Raw genomic sequence first — 22,868 nt, 5'->3', positions numbered from 1 at the left:
GTCTTGGAGAGTGCAGCCGAGAATTGTTATACATGACAAGTTGACAACTTAAGATTCTCGTCAACGTTGTATATTCATCATCACTTTACGTAGGCAATCAACAATGACTTTTTGTGGAAGATATTACTTTCTTGATTCGTTCGATCGCTCCGCACCGTCAGTTTCTGAACACGAGTTTCTTTTATAGTAACGAAGATATATATCAAACCCACCCAAATAACATTGACATAAAGCATATAGAAAATGATGATACGGTTTTACACAGACGCAGAAAATCTACAGTAAAAGATAAGAGAGAATAAGAGAGAGATAAGAGAAGAAAGCTCAAGGGCACACAAGGCATAGAACACATAGTGAGACCAAAGTCTTTTTACTTTAGCTTCACCTTTAGTAATCAAAAGGCCACCCACCATAACCCATATGTGACTGTTGCTGTTGCTGCTGATGGTAGTTATGATTCTCATCGGTTCCATCCGAGTTTCTTGTCCCTCCACGGTTCTGTGTGGAGTTTGAGGTTGAACCAGACGAACGAAATGGCCAGAAGGAAGAGAAAGGATTCCTTCTTTCATTGCTGCTCTCACGGCTATTACCACTACTACTACTACTACTTCTGTTGTTTCTGGTGGTGGTTCTGTTTTGACTACTCGAAGATCCTCTACCTGATGGTAGCTCTTGGCGACAGACCGGACATGAGTTATGCTGAACCAGCCACGGGACAATGCAGTCAGAATGATAGATGTGGTTACAAGGCATCTGTTTCGCTTCTGTTCCCAATTCAAATTCGTCTTTACACACAGCACAGTTGGAGTCCGAAGACCTAAGATGCCTCTGAGCGATCTTGATGGTAGGCAATGCATCTATTGAAGATCTAGGAGCAGGTGGTGGTCCTCTGCGAGTAGTAGTCCCAGCTGAAAGCTGCTCAAAGAGCTCTTCAAGACCAGGACCGAAGAAATAGTCACCAGTGTTGTTACCACGTGTGATGCCGATGCCTGGTGAGCCGCCATTGAAGAGTGCTTCGACTCCAGATAGTCTGTAAGGAACCTGACCACCAAAGATCAATAAAGGAGCCAGACCAGGGAAGTTCTCAGGACCAGAGCTGATGGATCTTCCTCTGGTTTCTCGGTTCCTCATAAAGTCGGACAAAGCATCCATGAGATCGAAAGTAGGATCACGTTCCACAACGTCCCTGTGAGATCTGAACATATCAAATGGGCTGGCTTGAGGGATTTCAAGCAGCTCAACAAACCCTCCTCCACAATAAGAACATACAGGGTCTCGTCCGTGTAGCCTGACAGCACGCTGGCATCTATGGCACCAGTGGGTGTTTCCACCGCTTGACATATTCTCACTGTTGTAAGTTCCCTTCTGCGCACTCAAAAACAAGACCACAACTGACAACAACTAAATCCTCTTCTTGAATCCCCTTAGAAGTTTAGCTCATTTTACAGATATAAGCCTGCAAAAGCGAGTACATGTTGGTCATAACTTATCCACATATTGCCAAGTAGACACTCCAAAGACTCTTGAGAAAGTTCTTTAACTTTGAATTTACATCAATTAATTGCACGTTACAAAGTTCAAACACTTAACTTCAATAAATAGAGATCAAGCTAAGTGTTTGCCACAACACTATATTGCCAAAGTTTGAATCTTTTCATAACGAATATCACTCAATCATGAACCGAACAGGCACTATAAAGTCTAGCTGCTAAATTAACACACAAAGGCCGAACATGAAGTTTTCAGCTTTGTCGGAAGTTGGATATGAACTCGGAACTTAAATGATGCAAGTCACCTTCTCTAGCTAAACCATATTATATATAGAGAGAGAGAGAAAGAATGAATGAAAGGGCAAGGAGACAAGCAACGCAACAGATGTAAGAAGGGATAAATCAAAAGAGTTTCAATAGTACATAACCATATCAAGACAAAAGCCAAGTTCAGAGACCACGAGATTACCTAGTCATCTGGAAGAAGTAAAGATTGGAGGATCTGGAAGACAGATGAGAAACCCTAGAGAGAGGATTTGGGGGAAGAAGAAGACGAAGACGTAGTAGAGTAGAGGAACGAGTCTAGAAGAATCTCTTTCGTTTCTGTGTAATTAACGCACTGAAAACTCTCGCTGTTTGACCCCACCTCTTAACTTCTCCACTAATATTAAGTTTTTTTAAATTCATTTATTTTGGCTATTAATGGAATAAAAAAGTTTTTTTTTTTGGTTACACATTTTTAAATATAAAAATTAATTTTAGATAGATAATTGTTTTCTGTTCAAAAAAAAAGATAGATAATTGTTTTGTTTTAAAAAATGTGCTATTTTTATATATTAAATTTTGATTTAAAACATTATGAATGGGGTGTTAAAAAACATTATAATTGGATGAGTCAATATTTGTGAAATTTTATACTCTTTTTTGCTGAAGATTATTTTTAGCTGAATAATTTTTCTTACTAATAATGATGTCAAAAAGGTTATAATGTCGGTCATCCTCGTTGTTAGTAAGCTGTGTCCGAAGATTCTCATTTACCCCTTTACTCTTTCACACTCTCAGTCCATTGTCGAAACAAAGAACTCAACCCCTAAGATTTCTAAAAAAGTTCCAAACTTTATATAACCTTCTCCTAACCTCGAATCAATCAAAATGGGAAAAACCCACATCGAAATCTGTTTGATATCAGCACGAGGACTCCGCGTCGGAACCGGATTCGGATCCTCGCTGCTGAAACACCAATGGTACGCCGTCGGATGGATCGATCCAGAATCCAAGTATTGCACGACCATCGACGCTTCGAGATCAGACAACCCTCTTTGGAGAACAAAGTTCGCTACTTTACTCGATGATGATGATGCTTCAAAGATTCAGGCCTTGCACGTTGAGGTTTATAGCAGAGAACCAATCTTCTTGAGGAAGAAGCTTCATGGCTCTGCTACTGTCTCCTTGAAGGAGTTTTTGGTTAAGTATAAGAAACAGAGTTCGGTTGTTGAGGAAACCGGAAGCTATCAGCTTAGGAAGGTGAACTCGAGTAAGGCTCAAGGGTTTGTTGATGTTTCGATTCGTGTATCTGCTGAAAGACAAGACTTTGGTGGTTTTACTGGTAAATGTCTCTCTGAAACTATGTTAGTTTGGCATTTGTCTTGACCATGAGAGAGTAAACCCTGATTAAAAGTTTTAACCTTTATACCTAGAAGCTTGCTAAGTGTAAATGGGTATGTGTGTAATGGGATGAATGTATTGAAAGACAGCAACTTTGCTGAGAACACTCATCATTGTTCTTCTTATTCTATTGGGCAGGAGATTTTGGAGGAGTCATGCTCTCTAACAACTCCGGTTATAACAACACTTCAGGGCAAAACTACATGTCCGGTTCATCACAGCATCCATTTGCTTCATTGAACCAACCAAACAATCCAAACCCATTCTCAGTCCCGCCAGATAAACACCACTCCCCAATGCCTAATCCTCTAACGAACAACGCTTCCCCACAGATGCAGCAACCTTACTATCCTCCTCCTCCACCAATGCAGCAACCTTACTATCCTCCTCCACCACCATCAACTTCTACCGCAGGCTACATGCCTTCATACATGCCGAGATCAGAGAACGCTGTTAACATTCCATCATCATCATCTGGAGGAGCAGGAAGAGGGTATGCAAGGCCTGGACCAGGGGGTTCTGCAGGATTGGGAGCTGGTGCAATAGTTGGAGCTGCTGCAGCTTTCTATGGCAGGGACTATCTATCAGGAGGATTCGACTTACCTACGAGCTTACCTCTCCCAAATTTCTCCATCCCAAATATCTCTCTCCCAAATGTTTCCATCCCAAATGGCTCCATCTCCATTGATCCTCCATTTTGATCACACTCCTGACTCCTGAATAATTATATGAAAAGTGGCTACAACTTGTTCGGCATGGCTTGTGACTTGTGAGACTTTATAAGACTATATATGTATTTGATATGATAAGAGGTCATTCCATCAAACTTTCTATATGGTGTTGCTTGAAAAATTTACATGATGTTTATAAGCAAACTAATGGGGGATGAATCTTGATATGTAAAGCTCTATGTACATAGTCACGAGTAATAACAATGCAGGTCATTCACTGGAATTGGCAAATGTGAAATGAATTAAATCGTATGCAGTCTCACCAAATCTATTTCACGTAGACATTGTTATTTACAGAGCTTTGTGGGGGTGGTAGGGAGAATAAATGAATAAACACTGAGGAGAGATCTCAGGGTGATTATAATATATATACACAATGAAGTGAATTTTCCACAAGAAATCAGAATTGGGCTTATGATAAATTCCATCCACGCTGGTGATACCAACCGAGTACGCATTGACGCTAGCATCATGGGCATGTATGGTTTGTACCATAGTACAGCCAAAATGTTCAACTCGAATCTCTCCAAGATGAAGAAGACCAAAGCAAAGCCAGAACAGATGTATTTGAGTGATGAGAAAGGCAACACAATCCTCTTTGGTTTTGCTCGAGTTTCATTCAGATGAAACAACAAAAGATTCTGGGACTATCCTAATAAGCACCTAGACACAAAAGTAAAGCAAGAAATTTTTCGAGTGAGATCAATACTCAGCACAGCAAAGGTTTTACAATGTTTGTTTTGAGCCTCCGTGGGCCGCAAGCTATTGGCTCTTTAACCACCATAAAGCTAGATTTCACATGTTGTGTCGTTTCTTAAATTGGAGACAACACCGCATGTCGTTTATATTTGGTGGAAGGATTCGCCGTGCCGTTGGACTAAGGCTAAACTGCGTAAGGACTAAGGACGCACTTGATTAATCTCATCATAGCATTATTAAGAAAATTTGTTTTAAAATTGCACCTGCTTGACTTTAATGCAAATGAATTTGATTAGATTTAAAAATATTGATTATCAAAAATTAAATTTTCGCATACACTAGTGTATGTTTAGTACTATATTTTGAGTCTCTGCGAACTGTTGACTTAGTTTGAAAAAAGCTTGAATCACAAGTTTTAAAAATTTTATCGAGTCATGGTTTCTATGTAGGAGTCATGGATTAGGATTAGACAGAATATTTATGAGTCATCTAAATATATGTTACCTAATGAGAGTAGTAATTATCTTAACTTGTATATAAGAAAATGTCAAATTGTGATAAAACTTTTTAGAGATTGTTTAGAGAGAATCTTAGTTTTGAATTATTCTCTAACGTTGAAAACTTTATACCTTCTCGTCACACCAAATCCAAACCAATGGGCAAAATATTTATTGAAATCAGTTTGATATCAGCACGACAACTTCTTGTTGGATCCGGATTTGGATCCTCACTACTGAAACACCAATGGTTCGCTGTTGGATGGATCGATCCAAAAGATAAATACTGCACCACAATCGATGATTCAAGATCAGACAACCCTCTTTGGAGAACAAAGTTCATTTCTTCACTCGACGATGATGGTGATTCCAAGATTCATGCCTTGCACGTAGAGGTTTATAGCAGAGAGCCAATCTTCTTAACGAAGAGGCTTCATGGCTCTGCTACTGTTCCCTTGAAGGAGTTTCTTGCTATGTATAAGAACCAGAGTTCTTCTAGTTCTGTTTTTGAGGAAACCAGAAGCTATCAGCTCAGGAAGCAGAACTCAAGTAAGCCTAAAGGACTTGTTGATGTGTCGGTCCGTGTATCTGCTGAAAGACAAGACTTTGGAGGTTTTACTGGTAAATGTCTCTGAGCTTATGATACTGTCATTATGTTTCTTAGGCATTTGTCTGGACCATGAGACAGTAAACCCTGATTAAAAGTACCTAGAATCTCGCTAGAATCTGTAGAATGAACTGAGTGTAGATGGGTGTGTGTCTAATGGGATCAATCTACATGTTTGTTTGTAAGAGAATTCTCATCATTCTTGTTGTTCTTCTTCTTCTTCTCAGGAGATTTTGGAGGAGTCATGCTCTCTAACAACTCAAGTTACATGTCCGGTTCATCACAGCATCCATTTGCCTCATTGAACCAGCCTAACAATCCAAACTCATTCTCAGCCCCGCCAAATAACCACCACTCACCAATGCCTAATTTTCTAACGAGCAATGCTTGCCCACAAATGCAACAACCTTACTATCCTCCTCCACCGATGCAGCAACCTTACTATCCTCCTCCTCCACCAATGGAGCAACCTTACTATCCTTCTCCTCCACCGATGCAGCAACCTTACTACCCTCCTCCACCTATGCAACAACCTTACGATCCATCTGCACCAATGCAGCCACCACCACCACCAGCAGGCTACATGCCTTCATACATGTCGAGGTTGGAGAACGCTGTGAACGTTCCATCATCCTCATCATCTGGAGGAGCAGGAAGAGGAGCAAGGCCTGGACCAGGACTGGGAGCTGGTGCAGCTTTTTATGGCAAGGACTATATCTCAGGAGCAGAGCCGGACGGGAAGTTTTCGGGGCCCTATACAAAATAAAAAAAAATTACTGATGAATTATTTATTATTGATTTATAAATTTTGCAAGTTTCTTTTAAAACAATTAGTATAAAATTGATTCAAATATCAATTATACCAATATAAAGTTTATCTAATATTTTATAATCATTTCCAAAAACTAAAATTTTATAAATTACATTTTTACCTACTTTTTTAATGAATATTTATTTTATATACTATTATATCAAAATTTATATATACATATACAGATTTTTCTGTTTAAAGTGGGGCCTCATAAAATGGGGTCCTCATTCAAATGTTTCAAATAAATATGTCCAAGCCTGGCTCTGGTCAGGAGGATTCGACTTATCTCTCCCAAATATTTCTATCTCAAATGGCTCCATTTCCATTGATACTCCATTGGGTCACACTCTTGAGTTGTAAAATGGCAACAAGGCTTGTGAGATTATCTGAAAAATTATAAGACTATATATGTATTTGATATGATAAGAGGTCCCATTTGGTTTCTTAGGGAATTTGATCGAACTGTTATTACTTTCTATATGGTGTTGTTAGAATATTTACATAACATGATGTTTATTAGCAAATTAATGGGTATGAATCTTGACATGTAGCTCTACGTACATAGTCCCTAGCAATAATAATGTAGGTCCTACACCATTTTCATGTAAAAAAAAAGTTTTCGATAATAACCAATGAAAATTAATTTAGCAAAAAAAAACCAATGAAAATTAAATAGGAGAGGACTGAGGCCTTTGATGTCAGGAAACGCCCAGAAGAAAATCTTAGGCTTATGTCTTACCTTAGAAGACAGAAACATATGGACCTGAAAAAAGTTATAAGTCATGCCATAGATCCAAAAACCGAATTTATATTCAACTAGTATAGGGTCTTTTCAAAATTTGCATTTTCGAAAAGTACTACACTTGTATATCAACGGAGGTTATAAAATGACCCGTATACGATAGATTAAGAAGATTAATTTATCTTATAAAAATTATATACATAAGTTAATGTTTTCAACCATTCCAAAAACTAAATCGAGCTTATATACCACCAAAGAAAAACCTCTAAGGTAGATAAAGTAATATATGTAGTATTGTATTGATCTTTATGAAAATGAGATTAGGTACATTGATATTTCACGATCAATGTTCAAGAAATGACTATGAAGTTGTTAGGCGTCTTATAGAGGACCAATGATTATACGGACGCATATACCGATTTTTTTGAACTCTTTTGAAAAAATATTTAATTCAAACCCAATTTGCTGACTGGGGGGATTCTACCTATACACAGACTAAACCGATTTTAGAACATTGTTCACAGTACAATAATTTCAACAGTAACAGTAATGGTATTATCCTTATAAATTAATAATCATTTTGTAGATTATAAGTGCAATAGATTTGTTGAGCTTTTATAAATGTACTTTTTGAAACATGTTAAGGTATCATATATTTGTAATAATTAATTAGCAAAACCATTTTGCATTTTTTTTATCATGCATGTATTCTTTTTTGACATTCCCATTTCTCAAAAGAAAAACACGTAAAAAGATGATACATTTTGTCCGTAACCACGGGCCTCAACTCAAATTTATTCTAAAAACCCTAAATTCAGACATATTGTTTATTTGTTTCTTTCCTTCGACCAAATGATACTATGATGCCCTTTCTCTTAAAGGTATTGGTTAGTTGGAGCTCACGTGATGCTGGATTATCTGTATTATTAGTTGTAGACCCTGCATGAACCACTTGCTGCGTTTCCATATCTGTATTATTGTAGGAGAAATTTACTCTCAGAGACACATTCCAAGTTATGAATTACTCTCATAGACACTTTGGCCCAAGTAGACACTTTCTCTTAATAAATTGTCATAACTACCCCTTATCTATGTAAAGAGTAACTATTGGATAAGTGTTTAACTAGATCGTAAAACCAAGAAACTAAACCAACCGATTTTCTCATTTTCATTATAACGATTAGAAAACTAGTGAGAAAAATAAAAAATTTCGAAATATAATGAAATCTTTTTCACTTTTGTAAGACAGATCCCCTTTTCAAAATCGATTACCCCCAAACATGAACCCTAATTTTAGCTCTTCACCAACTTCTACTAAAACCACAGATCGATCCGAATCCTAATCCACTTTTTCAAATTCGACATCTCCATCACTTTGCTTTATGTCTCCACCTCTAGCTTTTGTTCGATCTGAAACTGGTCCGCCAACTCTTCATACTCGACCATTGGTAAGTCACACCATGAATTCAGAAACTCCAATCCATTCTCAATTATGACTCTCTGTTCCTAATTTCATAGATATATCTAACAGATTCATATATGGTAAGTTAATTTCTTGTCTGATTTTTTATCTTGGTTCATGAGAGTAAAAACAGTGGTGGAGGTGGCTACTCGAGAGGAGGAGGTGGTGGTGGATGCCGTTGTGGTGGATGTGGATACAGAAGTGGAAGACGTGAGGATGAAGAGCTGGTGGTGATTATGGATGTCGTGATGGTGGATGCTATGGTGGTGGATGTTGATACGGAGGTGGAAGACGTGAGGAGGAGGATGTGGTGGTGGATGCCGTGGCTGTGGATGCTGTTGTGGTGGATGTGGATACGAAGGTGGAAGATGCGAGGAGGAGGAAGTGGTGGTGGATGCCGTATTGGTGGATGCCGTGTTGGTGGATGTTGTGGTGGTGGATGTGAATATGAGGTGGAAGACATAAGGAGGAGAAGGTGGTGGTAGATACGGTGTCCACAGAAAATTTTGTAACATTTTCACATCCACATAAACTGTGTCTAGAGAAGTGTGTTTGACCACTGAATTGTGTCCATAGAAAAGCTTAATCGTTGTTTCATGATATTGATGAATGATGAATGATTTTATAAAAAAATTTTACTAGATGACGAATTAGATCCATAATTTATTGATTCACAAAAAAATTTCTTCTTTATTCAATTTACAAATATCTAAATCGAGTATACAAGAAGTTAATAAACAATTCTCATTTTCTTCTTAGACAGACAAAGAAGGCAATTATTTTCTATAACATTCGATAAAATCATGTTATCAAAGCTTCTCTTGTCTACCAATTTGTTTGTCCACGTATATAGTGTCCACGAATTGTCTACGAGAAACCTTGTCCATGAGAATTCATCTACAAAAACTCGTCCACAAATCAACACATCTCCGGATCGTTGGATCTGCTTTTTTTCAAGATGATCTGACGTTCACGATATATTCTCATAAACTCATATATCTAACTTTTTGTTTTATTGCTTTATCTTTTATTGCAATTACAAGGTAACTGGTTCTTTTTCTCTTTAGTAATAACCAAGGTTATTTCCGTCTCAATAAAAACAGCTGGCAGGAAAAAGTGTGTCAAAGTTGCTTTGTGTCTTATAGAGTAAACAAAACTCAGAATGTGTCTTTTTACGTAAGTCTCACTTATTGTAGACACTGATGAACCACATAATTACCTTTGAAAATAATATTAAAATAACAACTCGAGATAGTGCACGAGGTCTATATTTTAATCACATGCGAGTTTTAAACGATGTACTTCCAAACATAAATTTATTCTATTGTCGAGTTATTCATCATGATGTTACAAATCGATTTCTAATTACCTTTGTTTTTGTTTTGGCATGACCGGTCTATAAAAACTAGTTCAGAATATGCATTTTATAGGATTTAGGCGTAACCCGATTAGGTCTTTGTGTGGTTGTGAGCCAATAATTGACACCAAAAAGTCGGAAGCCAATTATTGACCCAAAATAAGTCGCAAGCCAATTATTAACCCCGAAATAAAGTTGTGAGCCTATTAAAACAACTGTCGGGTATGTAAAAGACATTTTACTTGACCAGCACACGTTCATATTTTGATAGGACTGGCTAGCTGGATTGACCCTTCCATATTTTGCTAACACTTTATATTAACCATTGAGTGATTTACACTCAGGACGGTGAGTGATTTAAGCAAAGGACGGTGTGAAGTCTTTAAAAAGGACGATGTGAAGTTGTTAAGCATTCTATGCTCCATCTCCAGTCATCGGGAAAATACAAATTAACAAGTACAAAAGTTACTTATTTTACAAAATACGAATAAGGCAAGAAAACAGTTCTCTCCCCATATTGTGTCATTTCAATTCCCAAAAACAAGAGTACACGTCTTTAAGAAAAATGAAAAAAAAAACCATCGTAATTGTATCTATAACTTAGGGGTGTATATATCTTTGGAAGAAAGCTTGTAAATATGACTATATATTCTTTGAACACAACACTAGCTAGTGAGTATTGATAGGTTGTTTCACATAAAATTCTAAATCATACGGTTAATTAAGTTACATACTTATGTTCCTTAGTTAAATTCTCACAGCTAGAGAGGTAAATGCAAATCCATCCTATTCAATTAAATGTCAGTTTTGCACTAGTGATCGACGTGTCTAAAATGCAAATATATTATGATATATTATGACATGAGAAAACTGAAACATGTAGAGAAAGAAGGAGCTCCCTTCAGTCCAAACACAGATAAAGAAGGATGAAAAACATCTCCCGCATCATTCACACAGTCACTGTGGCCTAAAATTTCTTGTCTTTTTTACCACCAGTGTTTGGATGGATGAGTCGGCAGATATTTCTACTCTCTTCTTGTTCTATCCATGATTGGACTGAAAGAATCTCCTTCTATATCTATCTTGATATAGTTCCCTACATACACTTGAAGCACTAAAGGCAAGATTTATATAAAAGCAACTTTGGGTTCAATTGATTGTACGAAGAACAAATAAGGCATAGTTTCAAACACATGCACTTTTATTTTGTTTATAGCTATCCCGCGATAAAAAAGACATGTGACCAAGACATCTGCCTATGTACTTATAATTGAACATTTGGTTTGAAATGGTATTTGCATGTATTTATAAATGCAGAGAATGCCAACTATGATATAAGTATATACAAATATTTGTAAATGGGAATCAACTTACAAGGTTTGGATGCTGAGATTTATGTTTGAAACTTCACAGGAAGCAAGAAGTCTTACTGTACAAGAAAGACTACTGATGGGTCTTGTCAAGAAGAGGCTGCCAAGAGAGGACAGGGGACGAACAGCTCATCAAACATTGAAATCATAAACATATTTTTAATGCTTTTTCTGTTAAAAAAATTATATTGTTTTGTGAATGATGTAAGCTCTGTGCATATGAACAGTCCTCATATTAATAACAAGTTAACAACATTAATAATAACCACTTGAGTAAATATATGCATTGGCAAACGACAGGTCTCCAAAACATGTGCGAAAAGATTCCACCATACATTGCAGAGCATAATAACATAAAACAAGAAAATATACAGAAAGACAACATAATTTTTTGCCTTAAAAACATAATTTTGTTTGACCATTTGGTAATTATAAGCCAAGGTTATTCAATTTTCTCATGAGATCCTCAGTTTCTGGAGAGTTTTGTGCAAGAGATCAGGGTCCAAAATCATAGAGAAGTTGCTGTTTTCAAATACAGTTACACAATAAAAAATCTATAAGGATTTAGAAAAAGGTTTCTTCATCAATCATGCATAATATGTGTCCTTAATGACATTATTCTTGAATCATGATTTAGACAAGGTGAAAAAACCTAAACACAGAAATGAAAAGACTAAACTTTTATTTTCTTGTGGGCTATGTATAAGAAATATATATTGGATCTAAAGTAAGTTGGGATCTAAGGTAAGTCGTAGATTTAGTAGAAGATCCTAAGATGAAGTCAAGAAAACCCTAAAACCGGATTTAAAAAAAGTCAAAGAGATCGATCTCAAGCAAATAAAAACTAATGGTAGATGTGATGATAAGAAAACACTTACAATATATGGATCTTGAGATTCCATGACCAGCTCAGATTTTTGGAGCTGTCTGAAAACCCTAACTTGCTCTCTATTAATGACGAACAATAACTTATATAAAAAGGAGAAGTGTGGATATAACTACACTAGTACCTAGCTAGGTTTTAGCAAGTAGTGGTTCAAAGAAGTAACAAACAAAAGAGATGGTGATAATGATGATAAATGATGAATGATGGTGGTGACGTTGGGTCAATGAGAGTCAGGGAAAGCTACCTGTTTCTTCATCTCTCACCATATCTCACATACATGATAATGTATGATATTATGATATATAAAGGAAGATGGCGACTTGTATAATTTTGTGTTATTTTTCAGGTTTTTGCCGATTGATTTTTGATGGGAGAGAGCTAATAAAAGGTTCATCAGCCAGCTTTTTAAGGTTCTTTAGTTTTATATTGGATCATATTTAATGAGCGGTGGAAGAACTTGAGAATTAAGATAATGTTTTTTAGTACCTATAGTCTTTTTTATTCGATTTCTTATTCATTTTAAGCTTAGATTAACGAGTAGACCAGAGATGAAACATGAGTAGCTAGAAATCATATTATTGTACACTTAGGAATCAGGATGATTAGTGTATCTATTATATGACTGGTCCCCAAAAATAATGCTACCGTTGTCTTTATGCATTCAAGAATCTCGCAACCTCGTGAACACACATTTCTCCCAAAAAAAAAAGACATTTCTCCAAGTGAAAAATATATAAACACCCCAAGTATTAAATACTTTCAAATTTAGTCAAAAAGTGTATTAAATACTGAATATGTTTTGGAAGCATTCAAAACTCAAAAGTTTTCATTAGTGTGGAGTCATTTATTTCTTGCATATTAAACATAAAATACTAAAAAATACTCTGATTCTTGAAAATACAGATTATGTAATATTTTAATACATATATATACATGTAACCTTCTATTTACTATATATTAATATATTTTTAAAATTTATTTTTAATAAGCCATATATGAAAAGCACATCTTAAGCAGATCCATATATTCTAACTTATAAATTCAAAATTTTAGAATCCCAAATATTTTACTGAGTCCTAATTATACTTGAGAAACTGCAAATTATATTATCAAGAGCTAATCAAGTTATTTACAAAATAGTCATGTTTTTTATGATTGATAAATGATGACTAATAATTAATAGTAACATTTCATATACATTCTTTTTGTAGTGAATCTTCGTAATCTGTTCATTCATAGCGCTTATGCCATAAGAAAGATAATGCAACTGGTCGATGGCATGATACTACAAACAAACTTTATACGACCTCTCATAAAGTCACATATCAACCATATGGTTGTGTAAAGATTCACATATTATTGTTATTTATAAGATTCGTGATCGTCACATATACTTAGGTAAAAAAGTAAAGCAGCATACAAAGTTTCATGGTCTCAGTGAACCAAAAAGATATAAATGGGTGTGTGATTCATACAAGATTGATCCCAACTCAGATATAAAAAAGATTACGTCAAGTCCTCCTTCCTCTCGGAGCAGGACAACCATTGTCTGAGTTTAAACAACCACAAGAAGAGCTTTAAAATGACGAATTTACCCCTGCCAATCTGTCATCTGACCGACCAGAGAGTAGCAGTGGCCAGTGGGCATGGAGTTTTGAACTTTCTTACACTGTGGGTCCTTTGTGTTGTGCTTGTTTCTTCATTCAAGAAGACGCGGTAAGTAAAAAAAAAGGGTCCTCCACCCGACCCGACACGAATCAACCCGGGTTCTATAGGTCTATTATGTCTAGCCTAGGACTGAGTGTAGCAGATTAGAGATGTTATTAGTTGGTCATATAAATTTGGTGAATGGGAAGGAATAATAGGACTGTGATAAGCTTCCAAGAAGTTTAGCCGCTCAGCTATTAGCTATAAGTCTACTATATATCTATCTTTAGGACTTAATGTGGCACATTAGAGCATGTTGTGAGTTGATTAGAGCGTAGTTTAGCAACTGGTGAGTCTCTCATTTATCGATCTTGTGGTTTGTTTCCTCATTATGACATGAAGCTTTTGGTGGTGCACATTCCACCAAAAGTCATTCAGTTTTGTAGTTCTTTCAGAAGTGTTTGCAGCAAGTGTGTTCCGAAAGAGTGATGAATGAAGGCTTCTTGGTCGGTGGTTTGGTCTGCAAGTTTTAACGCCCCATGCGAAGGGGCTTCAGGTCTTGCTCATTTGACAAGTATAAAAGTTTCCGAGCTCTTAAGCTCAGCAATCTAAATCATTATCACAGCTCTCCTTATGTTCATATTGAAATAACAACATACAATTAAAAGCAAAATGGGTTCTCTTTTCTGATTAATTTGGGAGTGTATGAAATTTTCTTGTGTTATAACATTTGAGAAGACCCATAAAGGAACAAAAACTTATTCAGCTTCATCGCAAAAGATGCGATAAACAAACTTAGAAACAAGAAAGAAAGAAAGAAAAAAACTATCAGTTTGTTCAGTGAGAGTCTTTGATGATCTCTCTCACTCAGTTCTCTTCAGCTGCAGGTTTATCAATGAACGTCTTCTTTATCCAATCAAAAGGCTGTGAGATAGGCAAAGATTAATGTCAGCGAAGGAGAAAATAGTCAAAAGAGCTAAAGGGACCTACTAATCTCTTGATAACACAAAACCACAAGCTGAGAGAACATTGTCTTTAATGGAGTGTCAGTAATGGATGTAAAGACTTAAACTTCAACAGAAAGATGGAAAACAACAAGTACACACACTAGTTCATGTCTCAGTCTAAAGAAAAAGTAGGAATCAACCAACCATCCTAAAGATAATGATCATATGAATTGGATTCACCATAAAGTTACCGCCTTTATGAATAAACATGTAACGATTTTGAAAGTGTTAACGCATGAAATCATCATTTCTCCGTCCAATTGAAAAGGCAAGAGATCCAGAGAAGGAGGCAAGTTGACGACTTACTTGGACGACCCAGATGGCGCCGGCTGCGGCGGCGATGCCCCATCCCGCGGCGGCTTGGATATCCACCGATTGGATCTTTGGCTTCAAGGACTTGAGTGCACCTCCTCCTCCTCCTGGCATAACTGCTTCGATCTCTCTCTCTCTCTATCGAATCAACTTTAGCAGTTTAGCCCCACAAAGATCCTTAAAACGAAATGACGATCGATTATCAATGCAGACGAATGTTTCCCCCCATTAAAAGGGACTTCTTTCGACACGCTACTTTTCACACTGGCTGCCGTCCTACGTGTGAAAACTTGAACAACGTGCCGTTTATGCTGTTTTCGTTGTTTTCCCAAAATGCTGAAACCCAGACCCGATCCAAACCCAAATGACTTATCTTAAAAATGTGACAACTCAAAAAAAATTGAAATAAATCTGATACATAATTTTTACATAACAAAACCTAAACAATATTTAATTTCTTATTTTGATTCAACTATGAAATACTTAAAATTGGATCTTAATTAAATTTTTTTTGACAAAGTTATAACATTTACCCTTAAACTATTATTAACCAAATCCAACCCAAACTCAAACTATTATTATCCAAATCCGACCCAAACTTCTATAAAGTCCAAAAGGGACTAGAAAACTTCATCCCAGTTCCAATTCAAATTGACCCCAAGAGTTCCATTTCCTTGATGATCAACTTTAAACCACCTCTCAAACATAAAAATGGACCAGCATTCGCTTTTAGAAAAAACAAAAAGAGGTATATCAATATCCAAACCCCCACCAACAACCAAAAGCATCATTCTACATTAAAGAACCAAGCTTCTCATTGCTCTTTCTTGGATCAACAGCTCCTTTAAACTTCCCAATCCTAGTCTCATAGGTATTGCGCACATCAATCACTACCTGAAACATTCTCTCCAAGAGTAAACAAAGACACAAGATCTTGACTGAATCTTTTTTTGCTAGCAAGGTAGTTGAAAAGAGATCTCGCAGTTTCTGGATCACTGATCAGTTCATTCCATTCTTCAGGACTCACATAAGTTCCAACTCTTTCAATTGGCGACACACTCGGCATTCCAAGCGTAACAATCTACACACAAAGACATAACACTTGACAATCTACAAACACTCCAAGCCTACAAAAACTTCAAGGAAACGACGCTTGCTTGTCAAAGCAGCATCTCTCATCACTTCTTTTCATAAGGGGCATTTTAGTTCATGAGGAAGTTTCCCAACAGAACATGTTGTTGACGGTAATCTTTCCATTTGCCTCTTAAACGCATCCCTGAATTTTGTTAAATTGATACAAAACATTCAATATTATGTAAAATAAAGTAGCATATGACAACATCTCAAATGTTTATTTAGCTGATAACGTACTCATTTGGTTTCAAAACTGCAACTGCACCACTTGCCACCAGCATAAACTTGGGGATACCAGTAGGTGGTTTGATCCTCTTAACATCACAGTTAGGGTCGCCATTTGTGGGGGCAATGCTGAATAAAATGTCCTGAGTTAAAAAAAAAAACTGATGCGCAGAAGGATGTGAAAGCTCCTTGAAACAGATGAATCCAAAAACCAGTGAGAATACCACCCTGATGCAGACGAATTCTACTCATTATTTTTCTATTCATTTCTATTCGTATTTTAATGGTCATCAGTTAGAATCGTAGTGATATAGAGTTGGTATTGTATACACGTGAATACTTAATGCCAAAAAAATTTATAAATAAGATTTTGGATTTGTAAAACTTTATTATTTGTTAAGGTGAACTCTGTAAGATATTTGTGCTGTTTGACCATGCCGTACAGCCCATACACGGAGTAGCTCATATGGTCTTCTTTTGAATGAAAAACCATGAGACCAAAGGCTTATTAATTTCCTAGTACAACATCTTTCTGCCAACGATTTGAAAGTAATAACATTTAGTCACAAGCTAGAATGATGCAAGATACTAATATGTTACTGAACCAGCGAGTTAAACTAAAAGCTTTTTTCAAAAAAGTACACCATAAAAGCTTAGCAAAGAAAAAGTTGAAAACGTTAGGCTTTTACAAAAGATTACAAATAACTCTTAATTGATATTCAAACCTATAGAAAAGAACCAGTATCTGATACAAAAGATAATTTTAACTAGCCAAACCCATTGAATTAGCTTAGAAGAAACAAACACAGACGAGAAATCGATAGTACATTTCACCAACTTCCATTTCAATAGCTGCCAGAGATCGATGGTAGTAAAAGAGATCTGTAACCCCCATGTTCGCCAAGGAGATAATACCTGGTGAGAGGTTGGCTTCAGAGAGAATGTGTCCCTCATGTTTGCTCAGCGAAAGTATTAACGACATGAGCATCACAAAACCTGAAGTTCAGAGCAGGAAGTGCAATGCAGTTTCTTTGGCTAACTCTGATGAATCTCTCTTCATGATCTCTGTAAAATTCATAAACTTTGCAGAGATCAGATCAAGATCGAAGAAAAAGTATACAAATGGAACTGAAACTGAAAATGAGATGATACCTGAAAGTTATTGAATTCAGGCTTAGGGATCATGTCATTGAACTTCCTCATGTCTGCCCATGGCCCATCTCCAACACTGACTAAAACAATCGACAAAGCATATGAGCTGCAACGTCTGGAGAATTAGCTCGTGGAAAAACAGAGTTTTGGACCGTTTATTCATTCTATAATGTTGTCAGTTGGAACCAATAAAAAGTACAAAATTAAGTTCTTGAAATTATGTGGCATGTACAGTTAATTAACAGCGTGCTACGTACGATAATGGCTGCATGTTGATTTGATTAAAGAAAGTCCAAATTGGTTAAATACTGCTTCTAAACCCTACAGTTTTTTTTTTGAAAAAGTTCTAAATCCTATACTGATCTCAGATATAACGATTAATATAATACGGGTAGACTAATTAGTATCAGAACTGTAGTTGATAAATTTAAAATTTTTCATAATCGGCACAACTAGAATATACATACGCTTTTCTATATGTTTTTGGGAGTCATGTCTTGTAATTTAGGAGTCGCTTTTCAGTTTAAAGACCTTCTGGATCCATATGAAGACACGTTGGTTGAACATAATGATATGTGTGTGTGTGTGTGTGTTTTTGTCAGTGTGTGAGTAATTTCCACAACTATTAAGGTTGAAAGTTAAATTTAGATTTAATACTGAAAAAAACACAAGCACTAAAAGCAGAAAAAACGGTAGCTAGCAAAATATTAAAATAACTAGCTAGAGACATGCACCTCTACGCTTAGACAATGGCAAAATCGCTACGTACAAACAATTTGGTTGATGGAAACGAAACGAAACGAAATATAAAGAGAGTTTTAGATTTGAGTAGTCATCGCTAAATGGTATTTGGTTCGAAACAATTACATTAACATTACAAACTCAAGAGGCTGCCGTTCGTGTAAGACTAGGGGAAAGTAATTAAGATATAAAGCAGAAGTATTAGTAAATAATGATAATGGCTACATAACTATGAGTTGGGTCTAGCTGAATTATCGAGATATTACCTTTTTATAAGTTTTTATTGCTGTTGTATTTTAATATTGAAACAATATAAAATTATTTAATGCCAGAAGTGGCCTTTTACCATCATTTTCTTTCTTTTGGCTTGATGCTTATTAGTTAATTATTCTTAATATTAAAAATTATCCGATTGGCCGGGTATTTGCACGAGATAGATTCAACTTACACATTAAAAAGCTATATGTTCCATTTAAATTTCATTATAACATTTTTTAGGTTCTTGACAGATCATTATCCAGACTAGTGGTATTCCGGCGTAGCGCCGGGTTCGTATATTTTTTTTCTTAAATAAATTTACAATTAGAATCTTAATAGTAAACAAAATATGTCAGATGTCAGGGAAGTTCCACAAACATGTAAATAAGATTTCGATAGAGAACACTACCCCCACCAAAAAACTACAAAGCTCGCATTAACAACCAAATGAAAACAAAAAAAAAGGAGAAAAAAACAAATCGATCTTACAAAAAAAAATGTAAATTGTATCACAAAATTAAATGATACAAACTTCTATCATTTATTTTTAAATGATACAAAAGATAGATCCACCAAGATCGTACTTAGTCTGCCAAATATAACTTAATAGATGGTCTCTCTAGGATAACAAAAAAAAAAGTTAATTACGATATGGTAAGGTTAATACTGGAGTCTAAAGCCATGAACCTGCTGCTGTTTTTAAAATGTGTGGGATTGGTAGTGTTTCGGTTAGAAGTATTGGGTTAAGTTCGGGTATTGATCGGCTGTATTTCATAGTCCCGTTAACAGTGTTGTGTTTTAAGTTTTTTAAAGTGTCATTCACTTGGCTTTGCCAATTGTGGGTGACCCTTTTTGTAGTGGAAAACTATGTTGTTAGTTTTTTGGTCTCTTATGCTCTAGTGGTTTGATAAATAACTTGTCTGTCAAGTAATATGTGAACCTTTAACTTATTTTGTTTCAGCGAATTGATGTATAATATCATATTTCTTTGACTGTTTTGAAGCATTTTACAGTGGATGTGCAAGAGCCTGTTCACGTCATCCCATCTGCTAAGCTGATTGTAAACCGGACTGCTTCTGAAGACTATAAGGAAGCTCATGGGATACACCAGTGGCGGAGAGACGACCAAGAGTTGGTTTCCAACATTTATTTGTTCAAATAGCTCACAAAGGTTGATTTGTTTTCTTTCTTTTCTCAATTACAATGCCCTTTATTTTCTGATTGAAATTTTGTGAATGAAGTTACAAAAACATACAGAAAATATATTTTTGCATTGAACTTTTAAGAAAAAGAAATATATATATAGCCTTCGAAATCATTTTTACTCATATATCTTCTACAACTTCAAAAACCAACTACCAAAAGAAAACCAAACTCCTAAGAAAAGAGTGAGCAAATTTGGTGGAGAAAACGGACAAAAAAACCCATCCAAAGTAAAGTAAGCAGCTTGCTGCTGCACTCAGCATGCGATTCAGCATGTGCTCGCAACTTCTGCAACACTGTTTTGTGATATCTCTTCAGCCACTTCTGCTATCACACTGGTTTCCTTAGATTTGTCTTTTGGTGTTGCCTTTTTGTCACTGGCAGTAAAAGATTGCTGAAAGATAAACAATCTCCATCAGATATTTATCTAGATAAGAGCACCACACTATGAGTTTTGTTGTTTTTACCTGTCTTTTATACAGTTGGTGTTTCTTTTTCCCAGTCTTTGATTATATTTTCACAATTCTCATAGAAGACAAAATCATTGAGTATGCATGTCTTGCTCACATGTTCCTTAAAAAAAATGATTACTTTGACTCCTTGCTCTATCTTTACCTGCCCATTTCAAAATCCACAGAAACTAAAATTTAATTTTTTTTCACATGACAGAGGGAGAAACTAAGAAAGGAAACCAGAAGACTCTCTAACCTCCTGTGTATCATGGCTATTAGTAACAGGCTTGTTCTCATCATTCTCAAGCGTAATATGCCTCAAGGAACTATTCAGGATATCTTTAACGATGTGACACTTAACAGGGAAGCAACCAACCCACTTGTCCTGCTGCCAGCACTCCGCCATCTGGTTCTAATCAACTGGTCATACCATCTCCGCTAAACCAACAAACTGCCCACTTGTGTTTACCTGTTACAAAAAAAATCATTTCATTTATATCCAAATCGGAACCAAATCAAAACAACCAAACTTTTGCCATATTTCACTTACAGAGAAGATGAGAAAAACAGGACAGGAGGACTTGTCTCCAGCTGCTTCGTTATACGCAGCGTTAAGCTTCTTGTTGCCATTAGAGGTACTGGACCACACATTATATTTGATGCTTTTGTGAATATCATCTTCGCTATACGATTTGATCACAAAGAGCTTTGCGTTGGTGTAGGTATTAGAGAAAAAATCTTTCTTGTTGTATTCCTTTAAAAAAGTACTCACCCGTTACACTTTAAGCACAAAGCCTTCCTAGAAAGCGAGAGCTTCTTCGTTGTCTCGAGATAAAGATCCTCAAGGGAAACCTTCAGAGGGTGAACAACATCTTCACCACGCCTCTGCCTCTTTCCACGGCTGCTGCCACCTAATCAAAACCAAAAAATCAAACCTTTATCATCTATTCAAAAGTCAAAAACTCTTCTCAGATTGGGAGATGAGAGACTAACCTCCGAAAGGGTGTCCACCACCACCACCAAAGAAAGAGGAGAAGATATCAAAGGGGTCATGACCACCGCCTCCACCACCAATTCCTTCCTTGAGCGCATCCTCACCGTACAGATCATAGATCTCACGCTTCTCCGCTTCGCTGAGAACCTCATAAGCCTGAGCTAGCTCCTTGAATTGCACAGAGACGAAACCAGTTGACCTAAAGCTCGCGAATTTCAGATCTAATTACGAAGTTCTAATCGATCGGACAAATCCAAAGAGGGAAAAAAGAGGGAGATGGAATGAAATCATTAAGAACGTATTGATTGTGTAGAATTGGCTCGATTACTACTCGGTTTCTTTACTCTTCAATTGGAGAAGACGAACTGGCAGAGGTGAAGCGAAGCGTCATCCTTCGACGTGTTTCTTTGTGTGTTTTGTGTCCAGTTGGGCCAATTTAAAAAACAATTGTGAGGCCCATCTGACGTGGACAATTAACTGATTCTGATTGGACGAATATTTTTGAGGACGTGGCGTTCTCTAGATACAGAATATGCTGCTTTTAGTATTGTGATTCCAGAGTAGCCTTTAACGATGTGTAGCAGTCCTTTAATCGAGGCATCTTGATTAACTATTTATAGAACACCCCAGCTTAAGAGTATACACTAGACACAAAATTGACATATTTTATAACCTTTTTTTCTTTTTCTTTTTTTGTAACATGACATATTTTATAACCATTTGTCATTTGTCAAGAAAACTTCCCTAATCACCGTTGACCTTTCTCACATCATCCCGGGAAGAAAACAATGTTTTAGCTGTTTTATATTGATATTCAAAGTCATAAACATTTAATATAACCAGTGTCTTGATGTGACAATCTGTCAATCTCTACATGATTAATAAGTTGAGATACAAACAATTTGACTGTATTTATATCTTGCACAAGCTGCACAACCAATGAAGGTGGAATATATTTTACTCCAAATTACGTTGCCAAGTTGCCAATCAAGTTAAACTCTGCATATTGTATATTTACTTTTGTTCTTATTCAAACAATAGAAAAGTTCTCAAAAAAAGGTTTTGTAAAGTTTGAAATATTTCTAAATATAATTGAAAAAGTAAGTGTGTACTCCCAACTCTAGAAATTAATAAGCAACACATGGATTTGACTTGTGCAATTTGATTTTGCGAGTAGATGCACGGATGTGGACTCAATTTATTGTGACTCCGAGGAGTAGTGGCACCTGCCCCCTCAGTGCCCTCATAATATCTCAATCACAAATCAAATTTTCAAACAAAATTTTTACCTTTAACTATTTAATTTTGTTTTACACGTCAATAAAATAATCTAACTCAACCAACTAAATTAACTCATTTTATATTACTGTTTCGGTATTACCAAAATGAAATAACTATGGTCATATTATTAGTACAAATTTAGTAG

At 36.1% G+C, this 22,868-nt stretch overlaps 4 protein-coding genes and 1 long non-coding RNA gene across 5 annotated transcripts; 2 read left to right on the top strand and 3 right to left on the bottom strand.

Moving 5' to 3' along the window:
* Positions 1 to 198: 198 nt before the first annotated feature.
* Positions 199 to 2,163, bottom strand: LOC103857956 (probable E3 ubiquitin-protein ligase RHC1A). Its single transcript, XM_009135211.3, has 2 exons — positions 1,960 to 2,163; positions 199 to 1,456 (listed from the first exon to the last, which is right to left on the bottom strand). The coding sequence occupies exon 2, from the start codon at positions 1,339 to 1,341 to the stop codon at positions 388 to 390; it is 954 nt and encodes a 317-aa protein (XP_009133459.1). The 5' UTR covers positions 1,342 to 1,456; positions 1,960 to 2,163; the 3' UTR covers positions 199 to 387.
* Positions 2,164 to 2,429: 266 nt separating this feature from the next.
* On the top strand, positions 2,430 to 4,109 carry LOC103857955 (protein SRC2 homolog). The gene is made up of 2 exons (XM_009135210.3): positions 2,430 to 3,096; positions 3,294 to 4,109. The coding sequence occupies exons 1-2, from the start codon at positions 2,643 to 2,645 to the stop codon at positions 3,854 to 3,856; spliced, it is 1,017 nt and encodes a 338-aa protein (XP_009133458.1). The 5' UTR covers positions 2,430 to 2,642; the 3' UTR covers positions 3,857 to 4,109.
* Positions 4,110 to 4,350: 241 nt separating this feature from the next.
* LOC103857954 (protein SRC2 homolog) lies at positions 4,351 to 14,704 on the top strand. The gene is made up of 2 exons (XM_009135209.3): positions 4,351 to 5,703; positions 5,917 to 14,704. The coding sequence occupies exons 1-2, from the start codon at positions 5,241 to 5,243 to the stop codon at positions 6,453 to 6,455; spliced, it is 1,002 nt and encodes a 333-aa protein (XP_009133457.1). The 5' UTR covers positions 4,351 to 5,240; the 3' UTR covers positions 6,456 to 14,704.
* LOC103857953 (ubiquinol-cytochrome c reductase complex 6.7 kDa protein) lies at positions 14,626 to 15,518 on the bottom strand. The gene is made up of 2 exons (XM_009135208.2): positions 15,278 to 15,518; positions 14,626 to 14,888 (listed from the first exon to the last, which is right to left on the bottom strand). The coding sequence occupies exons 1-2, from the start codon at positions 15,395 to 15,397 to the stop codon at positions 14,832 to 14,834; spliced, it is 177 nt and encodes a 58-aa protein (XP_009133456.1). The 5' UTR covers positions 15,398 to 15,518; the 3' UTR covers positions 14,626 to 14,831.
* A 1,657-nt stretch (positions 15,519 to 17,175) lies between these two features.
* Positions 17,176 to 22,815, bottom strand: LOC117132868. Its single transcript, XR_004456549.1, has 6 exons — positions 21,442 to 22,815; positions 21,221 to 21,359; positions 20,999 to 21,131; positions 20,705 to 20,917; positions 20,464 to 20,611; positions 17,176 to 20,390 (listed from the first exon to the last, which is right to left on the bottom strand). It is a non-coding gene; the product is annotated as an uncharacterized LOC117132868 (long non-coding RNA).
* Positions 22,816 to 22,868: the final 53 nt, after the last annotated feature.

This window comes from Brassica rapa, chromosome A03 (genome assembly GCF_000309985.2).
Source record: "Brassica rapa cultivar Chiifu-401-42 chromosome A03, CAAS_Brap_v3.01, whole genome shotgun sequence".
In the NCBI taxonomy this organism is placed as follows: Eukaryota; Viridiplantae; Streptophyta; class Magnoliopsida; order Brassicales; family Brassicaceae; genus Brassica; species Brassica rapa.
Note: the sequence above shows the minus strand (reverse complement) of the source record. Positions and strands in the feature narration are given on the sequence as shown.